Below are 26799 nucleotides of genomic sequence, written 5' to 3'. Positions count from 1 at the left end.
CCACCCACATGGCCCAGAAAGATCAAACTTAACCAGACTCACCTCACAGGGAGTGGGAAGGGACTGACAAGATGTCTGACACTGGGCTCTGTTGTGGGGAGCACAAGGCCATGCTGGGAAATGGCCAACACAATATCAAACTCTGTCCGTGACAAGCTGGGAAAAAGCAGTGTACAGGCAGGCATCTGTTTGAAAAGTTGAAAATGTCATGTTTGTGAACCAACGATGCATGTAGAAACATAAATCCCATTGTGTGTCTCTTCCAAACACAGGTAGTGCTGGGCAAACAGCACCAAATGATGAGGATTCCCAGTCCCAGACTCTGGTGGAAACTGAGCTCTCTGGTCTGACTCTCTCACTGTCCTCTTCGGATGACGACAACCAACCTGGCCCCTCCGGTGTGAGCCATCATGCAGCACCAGCAGCATCAACATCTGCCCCCCTGTACCCACGCCTCCAGCATCTGGACACTGACAGGGCACCCCCGCCAACACGGACAGACCAAGGACAGTCAACACCCACAGCACAGAAACACAGGACCCCCCGGAAGCTACAGCCAACACCACCAGGAACACCACCCAAGAGGTCACAGTGTCACCTGTGCGTCCTGCCGCTGGTCCCGTGTGGAGAGGGGTGCTGGGAGGGGTGGGAGGCACAGGGCGCACCTTGCAGAGGGGTCTGGACTACATGATGACCCCCACCTGGCACGCATCTTAGATGTGTACCAGGATAGCACTGGAGGATTTGGCCAGGTAGTGGGGATCCTCAAGGACATGCAACACAAGCAGGTCGCCCACCATGCCTGCATGGAGGCCAAGTGGGATGACATCACTGCGGTGCATCGGGACATACTACAATGCCTCCCCAGATCAACACCAACCTGTCCACACCCCCCTGTGTGGCCACAACATCTGTCGCAACACCATCTGCCAGCGCCACAGGGAGGGAGGAGGACTCTGGCAGAGAGTCCCCTGCACCGCAGAGGCCTGCACATGAGGATCACCCGTTCACCTTGTCCAATTGCACACAACTCGCCCACATGACATGGAGGGTTCATGTTGGGCCAATGTATCAGATGACTGTGGACTTTACTCTGGACATTTCATCTACCAGCACTTCCAACTCCAATGTGAACTTTGGATTCCCAAACCACTGTACAGCACCCACCATCCTGTGCACTTCCCTCACACATGTTTGTAAATAAACTCACCTGTACACCTTACTTGCCTCTGTTGTGATTCCAACTTGTTATGTTCAGGGAGATGTCGATCTGCTACACAACACAGTGCATGCCAAATACTGCAACAATGTGACCAACGTAAGGTGAGTCATGGGGATGTGACACATGTGAGGGAGACACACCACTATGGCAACACAAAACATACTCACCATGGCCATGTTTCTCATCACACACAATGATGTTGACCTGAAACACATTGGCATTCACAGACACAACACCAAGACCAGTCAGTGGTAACATGTCCACAGGTAAGGCAAGCAGATGTCACGCAGATACGGGAAGACAAACAATGCACATAACAAAGCGTAGCACAGGTTCATTACACATCAGCAACACGTTTATTCCACACTAGTTGCATGGTAATTCTACATAACAGTGGACACACGCTCCCAATGTGTTTGAGAATGGAAGTCCAGGGATGTGTGGTACATAAGTTGATGGGAATTGTCAACTTCCACACTGGTGTTGGCTTCTGGGTATTGGGGGTCAGAGTTGACCACACAACAGGCAAAGTACTCTGGGAAGGACAGACAAGATACAGTCAAAAGAACAGAAGAACAGGAGAAAAATGCAATACACATGCACAAAACATGTTGCAAGACACCTACACAAACACTAGTTAGCAGTGCAACCCTATTGTTAAGTACACACCACCTGAATGGACACATCACAACACGCATCCAGTCAAGTGGCACACAGACACACTCAGAGAGCAACAGAACTGGCACAACACATTCCAGGCTACCTCCATACATTCACATAACAACCCTGGAAACTCACATTCAGGTGAAGAAGTTGTTGATGAGCTGGGAGCAGATGTCACCATCATCTTCATCATCACTGGCATCTTTTTCCCAGACCGGGATCCTCCAAAGGTGCCGGACGTTGGTCGTCGTCATCGTCATCCTGGATGAGAGGCACCTCCTTCCGCACCGCCATGTTGTGTAGCATGCAGCAGACAAGGATTATTTTGCACACCTTTGCAAGCTCATATGGGAGGGCCCCTCGGGTCTTGTCCAGGCAGCGAAAGCGGCTTTTCAGGAGACCGAATGTCCGCTCAATCACCCTCCTGCTCCGACCATGTGCCTCATTGTACCACAGCTCGGCTTGTGTCACAGGGTTCCTGAGGGGTGTCAGCAACCATGGCATGTTGGGGTATCCGGAGTCACCTGCACACACAAAAATGAACAAGTAGCTGAGTTTTGTCAGAGTGCGTAATACAACATTGACAAACACACACAATGAGAAATAGTCAGTACACACCGACAAGCCAGGCATGCTGAGCTGGCATCTGTGACATCAGCATTGCAATTCGACTACTCCTCATAATGGAGGCATCGTGCGCAGAACCAGGGAACCATGCACACACATGTGTGATCGACATGTCAGCAAGACAGACCACCAGAGCATTGATCGAATGGTAGTGCTTCCTGTACCGGTATGCCTGCTCATGTTCCTGTGGTGGTATCAGGGCAACATGTGTCCCATCAATAGATCCGATAACGTTCGGCATGCTCGGGAACTTGATATACAGGTCGAGGAATTGCAACATCCCCTCCAAGACATCGCGTAGCACCCGACTAAACATCGTTTGCGACATCCCACCAGCAGTAGCCACAGTGTACTGGAAGGTACCAGTATCAAAGAAGTGCAGGGCTGCCATCACCTTCACCTCTGGGGTCAATGCTGTAGGGTATGTCCGGCCAGGTAGCAGATGTGGCGCCAAATGTTCCGCCAACTCCACAATCAGTGGCCTGGTGAAGCGGTACCGTCTGATGCAGTCGCGTTCCTGCATGGTTGCAAGGTCTGGGAACGGACGATGGACTGCTGGTGCCCTGCAGTACAGAGATGCACAAAGGAAGATTGTCAGTTCATCCACCCATGTGGCCATGACCACGATCACTATCACATGGAGTTCATGACATTACACATTGTACTGAGGTGTGTGCTGTTGGTCATGGACAAATATGTCACCTACAAGACCACCACCTCACATCTCAATTCCACATGTCCACATGAGTGCCATGTAGTGCAATGGCCAATCATCTGGCTGTGTCACCCAACCTGCAACGTTCCAAAAACACACCACAGTGACAATTGAGGCCTCATGTCTCCCAGGCATCACAGATCTTTGCCATGCAGAAACCCAGGCTCCCTGTATTGCCACATCAACACAGCAATGGACATGGCGTAGCACATACACACCACAAGGCAAGCGTAAGTCCCAAAGGTAGTGGCCACTGTTGTTCCTGCCGGCCCTACATGTACGTCTCTTAGACACACACCCCATCAAGGTTGATGCATATACCACATGGATCTGAAGACTTTCACCCCTTGGTAACATTTGATCAGACACATCTGAGACACAACATGCACACAGACTGTGGGTGCACATCAGTATTGTGGCTACAGGTCTCACTGTGATGTACATGCCATCACCCCCAGGACTCAGGATGTATGTGTCCTGTCCTAAACATATCCAACATGACACTGTGTCCGTGACTCATGCCCATTACTGTCCAATTGCACATCACAGTGGTAATGTGCACAACACACAAAGGATTCTGCTCCCATGTACACGTGCACAGCCTGGGAGTGGCTGCACAAAGTGCCAGCCAAAAAAACAGATGTGGCCCCCCCAAACACCCAGGAAATGCAGCCTTACATGCCATGGGACACTGTGTGGCCAATGCTGTAGTGTGGTAGGTGTGCACAGGTGTCCCTGGCCAGTATATGTGTGTTGTATCTGTAAAATAGTCACACTAATGAGGTCCGATGCGGGTGACAATGCGTACGCATTGCATGGGTCATGTCCGAGCCGTGCATATGCTTTGCCATTGAATGCAATGAGGTCCGACGCGGGTGACAATGCATACGCATTGCATGGTTCATGACCGAGCCGTGCGTATGCTTTGCCATTGAATGCAATGAGGTCTGACGCGGGTGACAATGCGTACACATTGCACGGTTCATGACCGAGCCGTGCGTACGCTTTGCCATTGATTGCAATGAGGTCCGACGTGGGTGAGTATCATGCATACGCGTCAGACAGGCATGGTCCATGACAGGCGTATGCCTTGGCCATTGAATCGTATGGAGACGGGTGCATAAGTATATTCAAAATACGCATTGTACAGTCAGTTGAACGAGCTGGGCGCACCTATTGGCTCAGGACTGTCATGAAGACGGATGCGGATTCAATAACTTGTACGTGTTGTGCACTGCAAATTCAATTGGATGCCTACAACAATGTTGCAATTTCAAGTGTTCCATGAAGGTGAAGATTTGAACCATGTGGAAGGCGTGTACGAGTCGTACTTTTGAATGGATTGGCCAGATTCATAGAATGCAACCGTGTTGGACCTATCACTTGGGACACATGGCACAGAGTCTGCCTCTGCAGCACAGATATAAGGCTGGCTGGCCCCCAGGGAGCTCACTTGCCTGCACTACATGCTACTGGACCACATCCCTGCTACCACTGCTGTTGTCTATGCATCCTCTGGCTCCTGCTATGGCACGTACTCTGGAGAGGGCCCCAGCCTTCACTGAGGAGGAGAATCAGGCCCTGCTGGACAGGATCCTTCCAGAGTACAGAAAGCTCTATGGGAAATCAGGGGAGCAGGTGAGTGTGCAGTCCACTGCCTTCCTAATTATGCATGTTGTCTGACTAGCAGTACTAGCAGTGTGTACACCAGTGGAAAGCACTCTCACTGACTACTTTCATCTCCCAAAGTGTGTAGGTACATGTAATGAATAGTTTTCCTGCTGCTAAAGTGCATTATTGCAAGCTTAAACTATCCAGGCATTGATAACATGTCAGACATGCATGTGATTTTTCCTTCTCCATGGTTGTACTACCTGTGTAATTTATTTCCCTGTGTGATGATGACATGTATATCCAAATGTGTGCTGCACAAATCTGGATAAAAGGGAAGGGAAGGAGAACACCTTGTGTTAAAAACTATTTAGTTTGTTTGTAACGTAAGTTTGAAACATATTAATCTTTAGGGTGCTAAGGTACTAAGCCCGCTGTCACTGCGGGATAAAAAGTAGAGAAAAACGGTAAGTGGCAAAACCCACCAAGTACCTTGCACTGTTCACCAGCTTGGGGAATCCCCCCAAGAATACATTTTCTAACATAAATTTTTCAAGTAGCAGATTCAAAATGTGAAAAAACTTTACACAAAAAGGCTTAAACGAAACAACTTTAGTGGTAAACTATTTGGTTTCCAGAGAAAGACTTGTTTGAAATTCACAATATTGCAACAGGTTAATAATTTCTTAACTGTGCATACAATTACACTTGTTCATTGTTAAACAGACATAACAATTTTGTACATAAAGATTGCTTTCCATTCGTTGGTGGAGAATGCCCAATGCATTTCGGGATTAAAAATCCCTTCGTCAGGGGCCAACCTGAAATAGATATGCGCATTATGAATATTCATGTTACAGACCTGGTACTATAAGTCCTAATGACGTGCAGCTCAAGTGGAGGTTAGTGATAACTCACAGCATGTTTGACAATTCAAGCCATATTAGAATCGAAGGTGACAAATTCTGTTTAGAAAGTTCCCTTGTGATAAAATGATGACCGCAATGGAATAAACTGAGGGTAAATGGTATGTTTACCTTGTGTGAGGTACACTCGTGAGAAGACATTTAGGTTAAAAGTGAAATGTGAAAAAAGCCAAAGGACAAGTGCTGATGGACCGATTTTAACAGGAGAAGTGAACTAGAGAATTGGACTAGTAGTGATGCGCAAACCTAGAAAGCGCTCACCTGAAAGCAAAAATCGCCAGTTTGATCACTTAAATGAATGTGGCAACCAATGGAATGATTAAAATCTGTAACATAAAGAGTGGTGAAATTATACATAGCGCAACCGCTTGGGAAGCACTGGGGTAACTGCTAAGCAATGCAAATCATGATAAGAATCTAAGCTTACCTAGTGTTTAAAAAAGCAAAAAGGCAACGCTGTGTCGTCTACGGGAGAAGTGAACCCCGTGCGGTGTGGGGTGCCAGTTTAGCCATTCAACAACTGGAACAAGAGCAGTGATTTAAAATGATGCAAAATGACTGCAACGTGGCAGTGCATAAGCAATAAATTAATGCGGGTGAACGCGTACCTTTCCTTCCGTAAGCCTGGACGTACTCAAAGTTCGATTCGAAATCTGTAGAGGGATCTGGAACAGACGCCGTGATTGGTCTCAAAGACTCTGGTGTTTAATAGGGTATACGGCCGGAGGAGATGTCACATGCAGCAATGGACATCAAAGAAATACTCCTTGTTGCGCGAATCGAGAATGAATAAAATAAGAAGTCCAAATGAGAAAGTAGACTGAAGCGCTCACTGAGTGACGAAAAAAGTGCATGTGTGTTAATGTACTTTTCACTTTGTCCTCCTCTCAGGTTGATGCCCACCAGAAGCAGGAGATCTGGCTGACCATCGCCCGGGCTGTTCGTTCTGTGGGGGTCTACAAGTGCCTGATCCGCAACTGCCAGAAGAGCTGGCAGGACCTTCGGGGCTGGACCCGGAGGATAGCTAGAGTCCAGCTGAAGCTGTCACCTCCACGCAGGAGGGGGGACACCGGACCCTGACTCCCCACATGCTCCGTATCCTGGCGGTGGTCTTTTCCGGACCTGGATAGGCAGCTGAAGGCCAGACAGCAGCAGGAAGGGGGTGAGTCCATGTCTGATCTGTGTACTATGTCTGACATGCAAATAGCAGTCTTTTGTCCTGGTCACACTTCCACATTACATAGGTCTTGTAGTCCAAAACTCAGGTCCCTCAATTGTGTGATGCACCCTCCTCATCTGTTCCACAGGTGTGGCCCCTCCAGTCTGTTGCTTGTGTCACTAGGGCATTGTGTCCCTGCAGTCAGCTATGCTTCAGGTACCGGTCAGCCTCAGTTCCCGTGAATCTGTTGTGTGTTTCATGGGTGGGTGAATTGTTTACACAATGCCTGAGATCTGACATGTGATCTGTGTGTGCCCTTGAGATGTATACCAATTGTTGGTCTGACTCGCAACATGTGGCTTGGGATTCCAAACAAACCCATGTAGCAGGGGACTCCAATTTTTGGGCCTCAGGAGTATGTATATCAAGTATGTCACACTTGCTTAGCCACCTGACTACTGTCCAGGGCCAAACACTGTTTCACTTAGTCCTGGCCAGTCATGCCCCCTCAAGGGCATTTAGGAACACTCTGTAATCCCACTCCTGTGTATGAAATTGCAGGTTGTGCTTAGTGACATGTGCCCTCAGGTGTCTGCCTCTGTGTCATTAGGGTGTGGCTTGTTGCTACGTACAACTGGGGTGTCCATGATTCAGAGGGTCAGCATGACATCTGCAATGTGACTGTGAGAGACAAGACCTGTGTGACATATAGGTGTGTGATCATCTGACAGCGCACAATGGTGTATGCAACTGTGTCCTTCATGCAGCTGGGTTACATGCATGGCAGACTGTGATGTTTTAATGTACAGGGATTTGTTTTTGCTGAGACTCATATGTATGATTTACATGATGTGGGGTCTTCTGGGTCCTGGATATGTTGTTTGCATGGGATGGGCAAGTGCGCCGGTCATCTGCAGAGTTATCTTTACCCCTGAGCTAGGATTGTGAGTCAGTGCATATTGTTGTTGTCTGGATGCCCTGCCCCTGTGACAGAAGACAGTGTTGACTGACTTTCGGGCATCCCAGTGCCATGGCATTTAACTTGTTATGATTGAGCCTGCATTGTGTTCAAGTGTGCACCATGCACCCCATTGTGGCATTGCCCATCAGGACATGAGTACATCATAGTGTGTGTTGCTGGCATACATCCCAAGCATGTGAAATGAGTCTCTGCCCATCCCTTCATCCGGACACCTGTACTGAGTCAGTAGCAATAGATGTGCTGTGTGTATAGTGACATACTCCTACATGTTCACTTGCATGTACAACTAATGTGTGGGTGGTGTATGTTGGCACATTGGGGTGTTAGCATCCAACATGCAACGGACATATGTTTGAAAGTCAAGGGGGGATATGTGTGCAATGGTTGATGTTGAGAATGACAATTGTCTTATCCTAAACAGTGTTGGCACTTTGAGCTGTGTTCAGCTGATGTTGGCAGGGCTTGCCCTGTGATGTGATGTACTCACTGTGGTGTGTGCAGTCGGTGCAGGTGACTGATGTTGTTCCCTTACTTCCTATTCCTATCCAGATACATCCACGGCCACAGGAGGGGACAGCTCCACGGGCCAGGAGGAGCCACAGAGCCTTACAGGGACAGAAGGAGAGGGGTCGGGTGGACCCAGTGGCACAGCGGGCGAGTGGAGCCACACAGAGGAGTCGTCAGCACCATCACCCCCAGCTGAGGGCCATAGCAGCTCTGAGGATGACTCCCTTGTGGAGGCGGGTGTCAGCAGCCAACAAACCCCAGCTAGTGAGGCTGTCCCCGCCACCGCCACAGCCACCGCCACCACCACCACCACCCCCCTCCTATCGGGTCCCATCCCAGAGGTCCCTGTGTGCTCCCGTGTTCGTGAGCATGTCTCCTTTGTGCCAGGCACCGCACCCCCTGCCCCTGTGTCCCCTGCTGCCCTGAGTGAGGAGTCTCTGGACTTACTTCGACAGATCCATGTAGGGCAGACATCGATGCTGATGGTCCTCCATGCACACACAGGTCTGTTGACACAACTGGTGTCATTCATGGAGGGCATTTCCTCTGGCATGTCTGCCCTACAGAGGACCAGTCAGTCCACGGCCTCCTCCCTGATGGCAGCAGTGTCCCTCCTCCAACAGTCCTGCACCCCACCTACCCCTGCACCACCCACAATTCCTAGCACCCTACCTGTCCCAAGCACAGAAACCCCCAAACCAAGGTCTATACGTGCACACAAGCAAGCGCAGGTTACTGATCCCACACTCACAGGGGCTGGTTTGCAGACACACACACAGTCATCCACAACCTCTCCCTCCCAGCCCCCTACCCTTGCCTCACCTGCAACCCCATCCCCCAGAAGCTCTTCCTCTTTGACCTTGGCCTCTTCCCCACTGACCCTGCAGATCCTGATTACAAGGGGAAGAGGAAGTCCCCACACACAGAAGGGAGTGCCCCTCACACCCGGACACCCTCCCCAGGCACAGTCAGACAGAGACCCCCACCCGCAAGTCCCCCCGGCGCCAGAAGAGCAAGACCCCCCCGCCACCACGCAGCTCCAAGGCAAAGTCTGCGTCCTCCGTCCTCCATCCCCCAGACCACAACTCCAGAGGTTCCCCCACCACCCCCTGCCCCAGGTTCCCCCACCTACAGATACACCATACCCAAAATGCTAAGGCCATCCCCCCCCTAGCACTTGCTCCTCCACACCTGGTCAGACAGTTAGTGCCACTGATGTGGGGACCGTGTCCCCCCCTGCCCTGCCGAACTCATCTGTCCCCCATTCTGCTCCCATGGATGTAGGCACTGCTTTGGAGTCCACGACCACCCCGTCTGACTTGGGCACTGCAGTGGTGAGCCAATCCACTCCATCTGACCTGCCCACTGGAGTCGTGCCGGCACCCCCACCATCTGACTTGTGCCCCACAGTTGTGACAGCACCCAGCACTTCAGTCAGCTCCACTGCAGTTGCAAGTGTCTCACCTGCATCCCACACCTCTTCACTGCCTTCTTCTGCTGCACCCTGATCCTGTCCCTGCGGTGCCTGGCCTGCCCCCATGTATGCCCCTCCGAGGGGATGACCCCGGTATTTAGCAGTGCAGGCAAGCAACGTGTGACAGTTGTCACTCTAGTTCACTCCTTGGCATTTGGACATGGACTGGCCAATGCCTTTTACTTGAACAGACGTTTAACTGTTAATATGCTGGAATTTGTCACTCTAGTTCACTCCTTGGCATTTGGACATGGACTGGCCATTGGCCTTTTGTCTGAACAGACGTTTAGATTTTTATATTCTGAATTTGTCACTCTAGTTCACTCCTTGGCATTTGGACATGGACTGGCCATTGGCCTTTTGTTAGAACAGACGTTTAACATTGTATATGTTGAATAACGCTTTTTTCTTAATACCTGTGAACTTGATTTAGCTGCACATTATGTTGATGTTGTTTTACATGCCCTTGCACCTGTAATGCTTGGTTTCCAATGTTGAATACTGATGTGTTGATGTGAGGTACTCCATGTGGTCCATGAGATATGTATCCTATTCTGGTGGGTATGCATTTCATCCTTTGCAGCTACCTGTGTGTTATGATCATGCCCATGCACATATGATATGCTTCCCATTGTCCAATTTGTCAATTTCACAGACTTTGTGCGCATCACCACTGGACCTACAGGTGTGGGTAGCATTGGTATAGGAGCAACTGTGTCCTCTGTGCAACTTGCTAGACATATGTTTTGAGTATGTGCAGATGACTTAGGGGAGACTCACGTACCCAGGCTGTTGTGACCAGAGCCTTCATTGTGTGGTAACTGATGGCTGATTGACCAAGTGTTCTGCTGACATGAGTGAGACGTGCTGTGAATATGTTTGGAACAGCTGGGCTTCCACAGGAGTTGGGTCCCCTCAAGTGTGTTGTCCCGTGACATAGCCTGGGCCCATGGTGTGTGTTGTATAAGCATGTGTGTGTGTCCACATCCCTTTTCATGCACAGGCAGTGTTCCCTTGATATGTTCCTGTTGTTGATGCTTGCTGAGTGGTACTGTGTTCATCCCACTACTTTGCCATGGGCTACCAGATGAGTGGGTGCATGACACACTACTATGAATTGGTGTATCACCATTGGGATTTGTCAGTTCTGAGTGGTGATGATGTTGTCAGACACAGATGGGACACAGTCAGGGTTCCCCAAGGCACTTGTTTATTCGCAATATCATGTAGTTGTCCCTAGGTGGTACCTTTCAGTGATTGAGTCATGTGTATGTGTGTGTGACTGCTCCCACTTGTCCGGTTCAGGGCTGCAATGTTGGCAGGTGTCAGCATGTGTGCCTTGTGGTTCTCCTTGGCTTCTGCATTGTCCTGGGACTGTGGCAGATATTCTGAAGGTTACGTGTGCTTTGACGTAATGGCCATGTACCGCATACTGTGCAGTATGTCTGTCATTCCCCAGGGTTGTAAACTGTCCTTGTGTGATGAGTCTGTGCACCTTAGTTCCTCCCAACATTCCTGTGTTTGTAATGGGTGCATGTGCAATGTCACTTGTCCATGTGGGCTTCACAGATGCACATTGTTGCAGTTCAGGGTGTGTGGTGTTGAGGGTGGACTGATGTAAATGTTTGCATGGATGGTCCCCTAGGTCCCGTTTGTCCATGGATGAGGGGCCATGCTGAGTGATTTGTGTTTGTGTATGTGTGATGTACGTTTGTGGAACAGGACACATGTCTGGGTTTCCCAGTTTGTATGACATCTGCCTTTGTCATCACAGTGGAGGTGTCATGCATGCTTGTGTCACCCCAATGTCTGGTCCCTGGGGGTAGTGCTGTTGTGTGTCAGTCTCTTGCTGTGTTAGTTGGTGTTCATTCCAGCCTGTGTCACATGTGTCTGTTGTGCTCCCTCTCATCTCCCAATGCCTGATTGCCCACTGAGGGTGTCCCGATGATGGTTTACTTTTGTATGGCACTGTGTGAACATCTGTGTCACTGTGGTTCTGCCCCCCTCATGTGTTGTGTAGTTGCCTGGGGATACTGTGAAACACACACACACACATGCTGTGTCAGATGTGCAGTGTGAGTTTGCCTGTTTGCATTGGTATTGCTGTTGTGGGCCTTTGTCTGGATGCTGTTTCTGTGATTTTGCATGCTGTCCCTGTGAGTCATATCACATCATTGTGCACATTCATCCTGGTTGTTAGGTGCCATTGCTGGCATGGAATGTGTGTTTGGGATCTGACACCTACAGTTTACACATGTTGTTTTGATTGCTGTGTCTATTTTCGAGATGTGTGCATGCTTGGTGATGGTCACTTCTGCTGTTGTGTCATTGTACGCTGTATGCATTGTCAGCACCTATGTGTGGTGCTTGTCTGCACATGGCCGAGAGTGTGTTATGTTTTCACAGCACTGTTGGCCTCACCACATCTCTGTGTGTATGGGACGCAACCACTAGTTTGCCCCAGAAGTGTTTGATGTGTTGGGAGCAGGGATCATACGTGCTGTTTGTTATTTGCAGCTTTGACCATGGTGACACTTACCTTTTGGTCACTCTGATGAGGGGGGTTTAGTCCCCATCACCACAATGCTCAACATCTGCTGCATTTTGGAAGCCCCCACTTAACTTCTGTTCTACACAGTGAGGGGGTGTTCTTTTTACATTGTCACAGTGCTATGGTGATGCTTGCTTTGTGTATGTCACACTCATGTGTTGGTCACACATGTGCTGTTACTTACATTGTATGCTCGTAGCCATAATCACTGTTGTGGGCATTTGTCACAGACTACACACTGTTGACATGATGTTAGGGGGGATGTATTTTGCAGACATACCTGATGTTGGAGTATGCTGAATGTGTTGTGTACCACCCATCCTATGGGTGGGGGTGGCAGTGGTGATGGGCAACATCAGCCCTATGGGTGGGGGTGGCAGGGGTGATGGGCAACAGGTCCTCTGTGAGTGGGGGTGGCAGGGGTGATGGGCAACATCAGCCATATGTGTGGGGGTGGCAGTAGTGATGGGCAACAGGTCCCCTGTGAGTGGGGGTGGCAGGGGCGATGGGCAACAGGTCCCCTGTGAGTGGGGGTGGCAGGGGTGATGGGCAACATCAGCCCTATGGGTGGGGATGGCAGGGGTGATGGGCAACAGGTCCCCTGTGAGTGGGGGTGGCAGGGGTGATGGGCAACATCAGCCATATGGGTGGGAGTGGCAGGGGTGATGGGCAACAGGTCCCCTGTGAGTGGGGGTGGCAGGGGTGATGGGCAACATCAGCCATATGGGTGGGAGTGGTAGGGGTGATGGGCAACAGGTCCCCTGTGAGTGGGGGTGGCAGGGGTGATGGGTAACTTCAACCCTATGGGTGGGGGTGGCAGGGGTGATGGGCAACAGGTCCCCTGTGAGTGGGGGTGGCTGTAGTGATGGGCAACATAAGCCCTATGGGTGGGTGTGGCAGGGGTGATGGGGAACATGAGCCCTATGGCTGGGGGTGGCTGTAGTGAGGGGCAACATAAGCCCTATGGCTAGGGGTGGCAGGGGTGATGGGCAACAGGTCCACTATGGGTGGGGGTGGCAGTAGTGATGGGCAACAGGTCCCCTATGAGTGGGGGTGGCAGGGGTGATGGGCAACATAAGCCCTATGGGTGGGAGTGTTAGTGGTGCTGGCCATGCAACTCCTATGGTGGCCTGTTGTTAGTGGCCAGGATGTGGATCCCCTTTGTGTGTGTACCATTTTGCGGGTACGTGTCGTTTGTTTTTGTGGTAGGTGTCTGACTTCCCGCCTGCGCCATCGGCATTGGTTCCTGATCCGGTCATAGATGTAGAGTACTGGTATGACCTGCACGAAGGGATTCATGATGTGTTTGTGTCGTACATGCTGCTTGTTGCTCCGTCTCGTACCCGCTGCAAGCTGGTCTGTCTCATAGCCGTGTATTGAGTTGTGGCGCGAATCGTAGCTGATATGCTTGTTTTCCGGATGCTGTGACATGCCGTACGTGATGACCCATCCGGCACGTAGGAAGTACGCATCGTACTTGTCATGCCCGTAACTGCTATGGATACTGCTTCCGGGCGACTCGGTTCAGCGTTAGGAGTTACGGCTCGGACGGAGAATGGAGCTTGAATCACAGCCTACGTGTCGGTCGTGTTTTTGGCAGTTATGCGCATCGTACTTACTCTACAGGACGGACCGGCTCCGGGTACGTGTCGGTCGCATGGTAAGGCTACGGACAGCTGTCCAACCGGCTATCTGAATCAGCCCCCAAGATCTACCTTTCTGCAAAATTTGGTGTAATACGTTGAGCAGTTCAGTCTGTGGCCTTGTCTAAAAACTGCAAAATCTGCATCGACATTGCAATGTGGAAAAGTGTGTTGGGACCCCCCTTTTTCTTGGCCCCCCACTTAACAAATCACCCCAAAACTTTCCAGATATCAACTGTAGTAGGGTATACATTAGTTTTTAAAACTTTGTGAAGATTCGTCAAACAGTGTCAAAGTTATTAGGAAAACTAAAAAAAACGCTTCATCTATGGAAAAGTTGGTTCTCGTCCCTGTATCTTTTGTTTCTTTCATTGAATTACTTTGGTTTTTCTTGATTCTATTTCCATCATCAGGATCATGCAGCAAAGTAAGACATCTTTATAACTACAACAAGGACAACCTTTCATGCACACGGACACTAGTAAATAAGTATATATCTGTGAAATAGGCCGGTTTTTCGACCAAAACACATAACCTGCAACCCATGTTGTTTTCATAAAGAGCGGTGATGGGATTCTGTGCTGGGACTGTTTCCTTAGGAGGGGCAGGTTTTGAAGTAACATATATATATTTGTATATATATATATATTGGCGCACTGCTGGCGGAGTGATGAGGTCCCCTTGCATCCTGAGGGCCTTAGGACTAAAGAGAACTTAATCCCCCAAGCAGCAGTGCACCAGGAGGCACATTTGTACAGTGTTGGAGAAAGGGGTGTTGCCTCTGACCACCTCTCAGCAATCCAGCTGTGTGGGGCTTACCGAAGGTAACAGGAGGCCTAGTTGGCCCTCAGGGACCCTCAAGAGGCAAGAGGACTTCATCCCCCAAATAGTAGCATGCTCGGAGGTGTGTTTGCAGAATGGTGGAGAAAGGGGCGTGGCCTGCAACCACCTCTCAGCAATCCCACTGAGTGGGGCTTACTGGAGGTAACAGGTGGGCTAGTTGGGCCCTAAGGACCCTCAGCCTCCTGGTGCACTACTAGTTGTGGGATGAAGTCCACTTTGCTGCTTACGGACCTTGGGGCTAAGAAGCCCTCCTGGTACCGCCTGTAAGTCTTACACAGCAGAATTCCTGAGAGCTGGTTGGAGGCCCAGTCCCCTATCTCCACCACTCTGCAAACATGACTGCTAGTTAAAAAACTTTGAAAAAACAATGGTCACAGGGACGTTATAGTTAGCAAATCAAATTTAAAAAACCTTTAAATTTCACACAAAAAACAAAGATTAAAGGTACGTTATGGCTAGGCTGGTATTTCACTTGTACAAAACCAGAGAAATTCAGCGGTTATAATTACCTGAGTTAAGTACAACTTGCACCCCCGCAATGCACTGCTTATGACCTCACATATTACATCACTCATGACATGGTCAGTGACATCACTCATGACATTACAAATGACATCACTGATGATGAAACTCTGAAAGCTTCCGACCGCAGGTCGGAGGCTTTCCGTGTCTTTTCGCGGTTTCAGTTTCATCCGCTGCATTACAATGCACAGGTTGAAAGTGAAACCGGACGGTCATTCTGGCTGGATTCCAATGGGCTCAAGGAGCCCATCAGCCATTTGGAGGTCGGCATGTAATTCCTATGGACTACGTTTTCGCCGTAGGGATTACGATGTTGGTTTCCAACAGGCTGTCCATGTCGGGCTTTCTGAAATGGAAAGCCTGTCGGAAAGCGACATTGGGGGCCCCTAACAGGGCCCCCTTCATCCTGCGGTCTCTGGTTGAGGGCCGTTAATCCCTGAACCATGTTGCAGGCACCCTGAGATGACTGCCACGCGGTTCAGGGTTGAACAGATTCTCCCATTGCTCTATGGAAGCTTGTGCTACGGTTGGTTTACAGCCACAGCACATGCTCCCGAGAATGCAACCATACCATGGGTCTGTTTACGATGTGTCCTAAAAGGCTCGGACCCGGTGCGGTGCCTCCGGTTGGAGGCTGAGGGGGCCTCCAAGCCCTCCAAGCCCCTGTTGATCCCTGCACCCCATGGCAGGCACCTTGAGGGGCCTGCCACGGGGGGCAGGGATGAACTGCACCTCCCTTCTGATAATGGGAGCATGCATTCCGGCCATGCTCCAATTGTAAAATGTAGGAATGCAACTGACCTGAGTGTTCCCGGCATCGTAATTAGGGCCCGGAGAATCAAACACACTACAATAAATTACATATAAATGAACATTTACAAACAGTAATACATACAATATTGTCTAAATCGATATGTTTTTACACCATTAAAAACAACACTTAAAACAATATTTTTAGCTTCAAAATTTCTGTCGACGATATTTTTGACATCCTGATATTCTTGACATTATGTTTTTGAATCACAATATATTTTATTCGCTATCTTCTCCAAACACTGAACATTGAGGCACTTTACCCACGACAACTTACATGACAATGGTTAGATAAATTACCGTTCCAACACCGCTCCTTCTTCTGCCTCTATATATTCTTTTTACAAATGATAATTGTAAATCCTTTTTCATAGTAAAGTCAGATTTTAAGTTACCATTGTGAAAATGCCACTTTTAGAAAGATGGTGTTTTCTTGTCCCAACCATTTGTGTCTTCTTCCAGTGATCTGGGTCACATGACTGTGGCTCTGCTGTTGGGATTTGTGTGTTGCTTGCAGACAGTAACACAAAAGGGACTTAGGTTTGGACAGGATCAGCCATCCTGGCAGATTGACTTGGGAGGGACTGTGCCCAGCCCCACTTACACTTCTAAGAGCTTTGCCTCCTGAACACAAAAGACCCTATCACCAGGCCTACCCTGCCTTTTGTCACCCCCAACCAGTTTGGAGCCTTGACAGGGGAGGGGGAAGAGCATTTCTGAACCAGTGGTGGGGAAAGGATAGGGAGTACCTCCACACAGAGGGTGGCACCAGGTATAAATGTTGGGCCTCCAGAGCTCCTCAGAACAGTCTTGACCTGTGAAAGGTACTTACCAAGCTGATGACTGAATTTAGACACAAATATGTGAACAGAAGAGTGTGTCGAGACAAAAAATGGAAGGCTTTATATCTTTAGACATGACAAGAAGGAGCTTTTGTATGATATTTGTTGTACTTGATATTTTTATAATCAAACAACATAACTGCAAGTGAAACAATTCAAAGGAATTAAGGAATAAGTCTGTAAAATTAGACACATGAAAGTCAGATTTTTGGGTGTAACATTTTATGATGTGCAACAGGTTACTTGACAATAGCTGGCAATACGAGATGTCAAGTCGACTAATTGACAGACCTGGTAACTGATTTAATCATTGTTTTATCTGAGACACCAAATGCACAGTGGATGAAGGCAAACCCTGTCTGCTCGATTTGTTCAAATGTAAGTAGCATTTGACACTGGTGATATTCATAAACAGATTAACCTGCCTTCACCCACAAATGTATTTCTCAATCAGCAGAAATAATCAGTGAACATTCAATACTTTACTCTTCATATATTGAACTAAAGATCTGTGGTGTCCTCCAAAGCTAAACTGTAACATCACTATTTTTCAAACTCCACTTAGAACCCCTTTCTGAAATATTAATGGAATCTGAAGTCCCAATAGTATTGTGAAAGATGATTATACCTAAAGACATCATTGATCAGTAACATTATCATCCTTAAAACATGTCTCATTAAACTCCAACCATGGATGTCAAATACGTTTCTCTGTTTATAAATAGAATTGATCCTTCTTCCACTTCTAATCACAAAAAAGAAACTTCTGTTTCCTCTTCTGTAAAATCTTTGGGCTTCTCATTCATAACGCTATATCACACTCATATCCCGTCAGCAAGGTAGCCCAATCTTCAAACATTAGTCTTACACCCAAGAAAGAAAATCACATACTTCTTCAAACCCAAGCAGATAAAAACTACCACTATTGCATAGCTCATTACTCGAATAAACGTTAGCAATGCCATTTCAGCTTGAATCCCTCAATCATATCTGGCTCTGGTTAAGACTGTCTTCCATGCTGTAGCGTGTCTCATATCATTAAAGGATCATATTTGACTTGTGCTGAAGGAGCTGCATTGGCTTCCGGTCTAAGCTAGAATAAAAAACATAAATATTCTGTCTGATATCGAAGGCCTTGCATCTGATCAGCTTACAATTCTTGGAGAGTTTTTAGACCTTCTATTGAGGACTGAAGAGACCAGGACTAAGGACTTGAGAAGTTACAGAGCAAAGACATTCTCAACCGGAAACACCAAACTTTAAATCATCTCTGACAAGAAAGGGGCCCTTGAATGTTTCTGCATTCAGGCTATGATGCTCCTCTGCCCCACAGCTGAACACACAACTATTCTTATTTCATATGAAGTAAGGTACTTCTCGTTCAATTTGATTGCTAACAACTACTTAGATTCCACCATTTCTACACCATTCATTGCACTACATCATCAAATGACCCAAACACTTCATGACATGTCCTCTTTTTATTGTTTGTTATGGGGGCTAGTGACTTTCTAATATGGTGATTAAATAGAAAAATGGGGCATGAACTTATAAACAAACAATTACCCAGTTTTGGGAAACAAATATAGTTCCGGCCAATTTTTATTCAATCCTCTTCCTTCACTGTTAAACAACCAATAATTTAAAGGTCCCTGCTCAGATACACATTCTTACCATTTTTGATATACAAAACATCTTCATACTCATTCCATAATGTTTTTCATTGTACAAGTTGCCTACTGTAAGGGATTTGCCAAGTCCTGCTAAGGAATTGTCAGGCACATCCAAAGAATTGAACACAATTAAGCTAAGCTATGTATTTATTTATTCTCAATGGTAAATCATTGAAAAGCATGATGACCAGAGCAATTTTTGAATTTAAGTATTTTGTTACTTTGTATAAAATAATAATATAAGACCAGTTCCATATAAAAAACGTTCATTAGCAACCAAGGTACATCATTTCCTTTTTTCAGAATCATAATTCTCTGAAAACATTCTCTATACATCTTAAAAATTGTATTATTTATTCCTATAGAAAATGTGATGCTTTCTTATGTGGTCTTTCACATTTATGTATTAACTCAACCTTCAGTTTTGAAAACATATCTTTACTTGAAAACATATTGAAAATTGTGTCTTTACTCAATAGCTCAATTTCAAAGGTAGCTAACAGTGGAAATTGATCCGAAAAACATTTAGGGCCACATGTATGAACCTATTTTGCTTTCGCAAACAGGCCAATTCTCAGAATCAACCCTTTGGAGACCAACAAGAAAAGTATTTTCCTATTTATCAAACATATTTTTCAACTCAGTAACCTGTTACTGAATCGCAAAAAGAGTTTGCGATTAGGTATTTGGTAGGGGCATGTGTAGGGCGTGCCTTCCAAATATCGAATCACAGCCGTATGTATGAATGTTTTGCGACTGTGAATTCGGTCGCAAAACATTTCAATTTGGGAATGGTGGTGGAAACGTTTTTTAAGAGCACGGACCACTGCCTGCTCTTAAAAAATAATAGAAAACTTTTCATTTTTTTCTTTTAAACAGAACCAGTTTTCTTTTAAGGAAAGCGGGCTGCATTTTTAAAAAAAATAATGCTTTATTAAAAAGTAACCACGGACATGGTGGTCCGCTGACCCTATAAGGGCACCATCCCCGTGATTTTAGCGATTCCTAGGGGGTCGCAAATTGCGAACTATTATATTGATAGGAACTATTATATTCATAGGAATGGCTAAATGAAACTAATGGAGTTTCATGCATTGGGACTGGTGATTACCTAATTGCGATTCGCCCTTACTCTGCTATAAGGAACCAGGTTGCGCTTGTAGTCTCCGCCTCTTCTTGTCATTCCCAGCACAAATTTGAACATAATAAATTAGTGTTTTTCATTTTCAACAGACCCATAGCTCAATTTTAAGAGTTCTGTAAAACTGTACCTTCTGCTGTCCTAGGGTGGCGTAAAGCCTATTTTTCAAACACAAGGAGAAGAGGCCTGAAAGAATTGGTATTTAGGAGGGACGGTGCTTGGGCTCATATGGACCAAATTTTAGACCAAAGGCAGGTCCTGACTGCTTTGCAAAGTTTGCTCAAATATATTGTTGTTTTTCACAAAGCTGCTTAGAGTTCGTGCAGCTGCCTTCAGGTCTGTAAAATCCATATGTCCTCGCCAAACCCTTTTTGTTAAATTTGAAGCACATTTAAGCTCATTCTGCCCGCGGTGTACCCAGACCTGGGTGGGAAACGTTTTGACTTGAGGGTGCTAAAATATACACTGTGGCCCTCTGTGCTGCTTCCTTTTAAGAGTGTTGCAGTCTGAGCTGAGGAAACTGCCGGAAACTTAGTTGTCCCCACTTGAGAATTTGGTAATTATTATGGTGGGCTGCAGTGACTGCCGTAAAAATGTCCAGAAACTTGTGTGCAGTCGCGCTCTTTAAACATATTATAATAACATGACAACTTAGGGGCATATTATCAAGACAGGTGTTAAAATTATCGCCGCTTTAGCGGCAGAAAACTGCCGCTACAACGGCGATAATGGGCTTGATAATATGCTCTATGGAATTCCAATTGAAGCCCATGTTTGATGTGAAGGACATCTAACCTGAGCTTCAATTGGAATTCCATAGAGCATATTATCAAGCTCATTGTCGCCGTTTTAGCGGCAGTTTTCTGCCGCTAAAGCAGCGATAATTTTAACGCCTGTCTTGATAATATGCCCCATAGGGCCTTATGTATAAGGCTTTGGCAGATGGGATACTCCATCACAAACACGATAGATGTACCTTTAGGTATATCACAAGTGCATTGTAGCCAACTCCGTCCTCCAAATCCTAAATAAACCTCTTGATCTTTTGATAGTCACAATTCTGCATGGCGGGTAAATTACTTAATCTGCACTGTCACCTAATGTTTATAGCCTTTTTTTGTTAAAATAAATTAAATTCAAACTATTTAATCTTATTTTCTGGGATTAATATGGGCCAATGAACATTGGTGTTATTTCTATTAAAAAAAAGTGTCTTCCTGGTTTAGGTCTCCAGAACGCTTTTGCCATGCCTAGTAGAGATTTTCTCGCATTACATTTTGAGGAAACTGCACCTATTTTAGTGAGGGTAAGGTGCAAACGCAGTCGCTGAAACCTATTTTTCATGTTGTCAGTGCACTGTGTGATAACTATTGCTAATACAGATTACAGATATTTACTTGGCTTCGTGTAGTCAGATAATGACTTTCCCTGCATGCCGCATTGATCCTGAATTGTGGAGATGTACCCTACGTCCTATTACTGATTAAATTCGTGTATGGTCCCTCTGCCAAGCTTGTAAGATTAAATTACCAAGTTTTGTTTGCTTTAGTGATAATGGCCTGCAACGACCGCAAGCTTGTAGAAATAATAATCTTTTCAATGATTTATTGATTGCATTGCGCTTTATCTAGTCACAAATGTGCAAGAAAAATATTTTCTGCCAGCTTGCTTGAGCGCCTTGTTCGCCATTACTCACTTTAACTCCTTTGAGATCGCAGGCTCCTGTCTGATAGTATTGTTTTTTTCATGTTATTAAAGCATCTCTTATTAAAAATAATCCACGAATGGCTGCTTCTTTAAAGGTGAAGTTTCTGTAGATTATATAACCTTAAAAGTCAGTTTCACAAAAATATCTGTCACAATATAAGAGCAAAATTAGAATATGTGAATCATAGGTTTGAAACGTTTTTCTCACTGTACAGTACATCTATTTTCAATAAGAAACCACATTAAATTGTTTTGCACTCCCCCATGCGATGCCTCGCAAAGCTGATGGTTCATTAGACTGTTATTTTTTTCAATGTTGATATAACCTGTCTGACAACGTAATGCTTCAATCCAGAGAAAGTGTTGGCAAGAAGTTAGGTCCCGAGCCCATACAACAGGTAACATTGCTTTCTTGTGTCAAATTTGTTTATAACAGGAGCCCTGTCACACATAGGGTGCACTTTCCCTGTTTGCATCACAGCGCACCTTAAAACAGGTGAGGCGGTCATGCCCCGGTTACTTACCGGTAATCTTTATTACTCCGAGTCCTTGTCTTCCTCGCCACAGTAATCACCAATGAGCCTTTGGCTCCCACAGAAACTCCAAGTACAAACTTTACATTCTAGTCTCCCTCTCCCTCCAATATGGCCCCCAACCACACAGCCAATCCCATAAAGGGACACAGAAAGCACCTGAACGACCTGAGAAACCAAGCCGCAGACATGAAGTCAAGAAGAGGGCCGAGAGGGAAAGGGAAACTATACTGTGGCGAGGAAGACAAGGACTCGGAGTAATGAAGATTACCGGTAAGTAACCGGGGCATTACCTCCTCGTCCGTCTTCCTCGCCTCAGTAATCACCAATGAGCCGATACCAAAGCATATCAGCTTCATGTAAGAACAGAGTCCACCAGTAAAAGTCAGCAGCAAAGCAAAACTTTATTACAAAAACAGGAAAGAGACACAGATAACCTCCAACCTACGGGACCCCGGAACCCAGCACAGAAGAGGCAAAGGCAACTGAAGCATCCCCCCAATCTGAAGACGGTAGTGCGACATGAAGGCATGAGGGGAAGACCAAGTGGCAGCACAGCAAATATCCTCCATGGACACCCCCTTGAAAGCGGCCCAGGAGACAGCAACCAAACGAGTGGAATGCCCCTGAACAGGAAGAGAAGGAACCAAGGAAGAAGAACCGTAAACCAACAGAATAACGTCCTTAATCCAACGACTGAGAGTGGAGAGGGAAGGACGCAAACCCCTACGGGACAAACCAAAATTCACAAACAAATTGTCCACCTTGCAAAAAGAAGAAGTCCGATCCAAGTGAATCAACAAGGCGCGCTGAACATCCAGAAGATGCAGCAACGACTCATCCTCAGAAGAGGGATCAGGACAAAGAACCGGAAGAATCACCTCAGCAGAACGGTAAAAAAACGTATTCACTTTCAGAACAAAAGTGGGGTGAGGACGTAGCACAACACGATCCTCCAGAACACATAAAAAAGGAGCAGACCTCAGGAAGGCACCCAACTCCCCAATCCTCCTGGCAGAAGCAACAGCCACCAGAAAGACGACCTTAAGAGTCAAGAACTTCAGGTCAACCGACACCAAAGGTTCAAAAGGAACCGACTGCAGCGCACGCAGAACCAGGGGAAGATCCCAAGGAGGAGAAGACAGAACAGGACGGGGACGCTGAAAGGCCAGAGACTTTAACAGCCTGGACACCAATGGTGACACAGAAACCAAAGGAAGAGCATGAAACGCCCGAATGGCAGCCCACTGTGCACGAAGAGTAGAGATGGCTAACCCCAAATCAAAACCCTCATGCAAAAATTCAAGAATGCGGGCAGGATCCAGTTCTGACAGAGAAAGACCGCGCCTAACGCACCATGCAGCAAAGTTGTCCCAGTGTTTGGCATAGGAACGCAAAGTAGACGGGGGCCGGGATCGCTGAATAACATCAGCAACTACCGCCGAACACCCATCCCGAATCAGGGAGTCCCTCTCAAGAGCCAGGCCCGCAGACCCAAGGACCGGAACACCGGAAGAGGAAGTGGAGGCCCCATCAGAGGAAAGGGAGCGAAGGGCAATAGCCACCCCGAGCCCACCGCCAACTCCAATAAGAGGGGAAACCATGGCGGCGACGCCAACCCGGTACAATCAGAAGAAGAAGGGCCCCTTCCCTCTTGATCTTTTGCAACACAACGGGGATCAGAGGAACAGGAGGGAACGCATACAACAGGCCCTTCGGCCACAGGAAGGACAGAGCATCTATCCTCCACACCTCCGGACACGGCATAATCGTGCAAAAGCAACGGATCTTCACATTGAACCGGGAAGCAAACAGGCCCACAATCGGAGACCCAAACCTCCGTCGCAAAACCCTGAACATCCGGTGCGTCAGGGACAAGGAACCCATGGACGGAAAGACCCTGCTCAGGCAGTCCGCAACCACGTTCTCCTGACCCGGAAGGTAAACAGCCGACAGCGACTTCAGGTGCAACTCCCCCCAAGAACAAATCATGTAACTGAGGGAACTGAGCGAAGGAACCCGGCAGCCCCCCTGACGATTGAGATACGCCATGACCACCTGATTATCCGTCCGGACCTGAACATGATGACCCAAGAGAAGGTCCAAAAAGGCCAAAAGACCCAACTGGACAACCTTCAGCTCTCTGTAATTCGATGAAGAAGACCTCACAATCGGATCCCAAAGACCCTGAGCCGAAGAGTCCCCCAGAGTAGCACCCCATCCCAAAAGGCTGGCATCTGTAGTGAGGACCCGAGAAGGAATCACTAGAAAAGGACAACCCCGGGAGAGATGAACCACGTCCAACCACCACTCCAGGGCCACCCAAACCCCCCCCCCGACACAGGAATCAGGAGATCGAGATCCTGAGAACAGGGGCCCCAATGCAGCAAAATGTGGGAAACCACGGGATACATGTGAAGGCGAGCCCAAAGAACCACAGATAGGGAAGCGGACCTGAGACCCTGAACCCTCAACCAAAGTCTCGCAGGCTGGGAAGGACGTGACAGCAGGGATCGAACAGCACACAGAACGGATTCCATCCGAGCAGGTGGCAGGAACACTGATCCCAACAGAGTCTTGAAACGAGCCCCTATGAAAGTCAGATCCTGCGTAGGACCCAGGGACGACTTCCCCACATTCACCAGGAATCCGTGCTGTTCCAGGACCTGGCAAACCCTCCGGACATGGATCACTGCCTTAGAAAGAGAAGAAGCATTAATCAATAAATCGTCCAGGTAGGGAAACACCTGAATGCCCTCCCCATGTAAATGACCAATGACAGGAGACAGAACCTTCGTAAAAACCCTGGGAGCAGAGCAGAGACAAAAAAGGCAATACCTGAAATTGGAAGTGCCGACCCAGGACACAGAACCGCAGAAATTGCTGACTGGCGGGGTGCACAGGCACATGGAGATAGGCGTCCTGGAGATCGATGGACGCTAGAAAGTCTCCCCGAGAAATCAGAGGCAGGATCAACTTCAGAGACACCATTTTGAAAGTCTGAGGAGGAACGAACCCATTCAGCCATTTTAGGTCCAGGACAGGCCGCAGATCTCCCGTGTGCTTGGATACAAGGAACAGGATGGAGTACACCCCCAACCCCCGCTGAGCCTCCGGAACCGGAATCACAGCACCTTTTGCTAGAAGAGTGTCTATACCGGCCAAGAGCGCCGCCTTCTTGTGCGCCAACCTGGGGGCAAGGAGTGGACCTGAAATAGTCTGGAGGATCCTGGCTGAACCCAAGGCGAAAACCCTCGGAAACCACCCGAAGGACCCACTGATCTGACACAGTCACTCTCCAGGACGCCAGGAAGAATCGCAGCCGACCCCCAAGGAAACAGAGTCATGATTTGGAGGGAGCAGAAGCGGAGGATTGAACATTGAAGAACCGGGATTTATCAGTGGAAGGGGCACCCCGGCCACGCCCCCTACCACGAAAGGGCTGGTGAACACGGCCCCTACGAGAATGCCCAAAGGCACGGGTAGCACCAAAAGAACGGAAACGACCAGCCCAATCCGGAGCCAGCAATTTCCTATCCTCCACAGTCTTCTTCACCATATCCTCCAAAGGAGGACCAAAAAGCTTGACACCAGTAAAAGGAATCTTCATAAGTAAAGACTTCTGGGCAGCATCAGCTTTCCAGGAGCGCAGCCACAACTGGCGCCTAGCCGCCACTGAAGAACCAGCCGCAGAAGCAGCCTCACCCAAGGCATCAAAAGAGATGTCCGAAAGTAGACGAACCTGTTGTTCCATCATAGCCAACGTAGAGGAGACATCCTCGCCCTGGTCCAACAGTTCAGCCAAGGACTGAAAATCCTTCAGTAAGGACTGAATGGCATAAGATGAATAAGTGGCAGCCCGAATGGAAAAATTGGCAGCAGAAAAAGTGCGCCTCACCGCCCCATCCACAGGATCCGCCGGGGAGGAGTTCTCAGAGACCACCGACCCCTGAGACGACATCGCCGCCATCAATGAATCAACTTTCACCGAGGAAGGATACTTGGAAGAGAAATCCTGTAAAGGGTAATGTTTTGCCAAGTAGCGAGGAAAAGCCCCTCTATCAACATCCTTCCACTCAGTCTCCAACACCTTCACCACAGAAGAATGCAGCGGAAGATTATCAAGATCCGGATGCTGATATTGCGCAAAAAAATCCTCCAACGGAGCAACCGAAACAGGAAACAGCAAGTTGGCTCGAATGTGCCCCAGTACGTCTGTAAGATGAGCACCTTGCACAAAACGACCACGGACCTCCACATCTTCCTCAGCGTCAGAACCAACCTGTTTTTTGGAAGGAGGCGCAGTCAACTTGCCAGGCAAGGCAGTATTCACAGCGGAATCAATCATCTGTTGGATCACAGATAACGAAGGCAAAGCATCCAGAGACCCAGAGGCGACAGCCCCAAGGTCAGGAGTAACAGATTCACCAGCCACCTCCATTACCACATCAAACGTAATGCAGGAAAGGAAGAATCATCCAACAACAACACCCTCAAGAAAACAGCCCTTTAAAGGCTAGCAGGTGCAAGGAATCAAGAAAAAAACACACAGGACACGCCCCCATATGCAAAATAAACAAGAGCCGGAAGGCCGCACCCCTTATATCCACCGAAGACCGTAATGGAAGCCGACACCGTCCCCAGG

The 26799-nt window shown here is 47.8% G+C and overlaps 1 protein-coding gene across 1 annotated transcript; it reads right to left on the bottom strand.

Annotated features, from left to right (window-relative positions):
* Nucleotides 1–24319: 24319 nt before the first annotated feature.
* Nucleotides 24320–26595, bottom strand: LOC146789345 (lamina-associated polypeptide 2, isoforms alpha/zeta-like). Its single transcript, XM_085631075.1, has 2 exons — nucleotides 25711–26595; nucleotides 24320–24391 (listed from the first exon to the last, which is right to left on the bottom strand). The coding sequence occupies exons 1-2, from the start codon at nucleotides 26593–26595 to the stop codon at nucleotides 24320–24322; spliced, it is 957 nt and encodes a 318-aa protein (XP_085487201.1).
* Nucleotides 26596–26799: the final 204 nt, after the last annotated feature.

The sequence above is a fragment of the Triturus cristatus genome, chromosome 10 (genome assembly GCF_964204655.1).
Source record: "Triturus cristatus chromosome 10, aTriCri1.1, whole genome shotgun sequence".
Classification (NCBI taxonomy): domain Eukaryota; kingdom Metazoa; phylum Chordata; class Amphibia; order Caudata; family Salamandridae; genus Triturus; species Triturus cristatus.
The sequence above is the reverse complement of the archived record's forward strand: the minus strand, read 5'-3'. Positions and strand labels throughout refer to the sequence as shown.

Bases quoted from the DNA above. Each gene is read 5' to 3' on its own strand.
- LOC146789345 (XM_085631075.1), bottom strand. From the start codon at position 26,595: ATGGAGGTGGCTGGTGAATCTGTTACTCCTGACCTTGGGGCTGTCGCC. The intron at 24,392-25,710 runs GTGAAGAAGACT...TCCTCACTACAG, and splicing joins GTCCTCCTTTGGAGGATATG to ATGCCAGCCTTTTGGGATGG.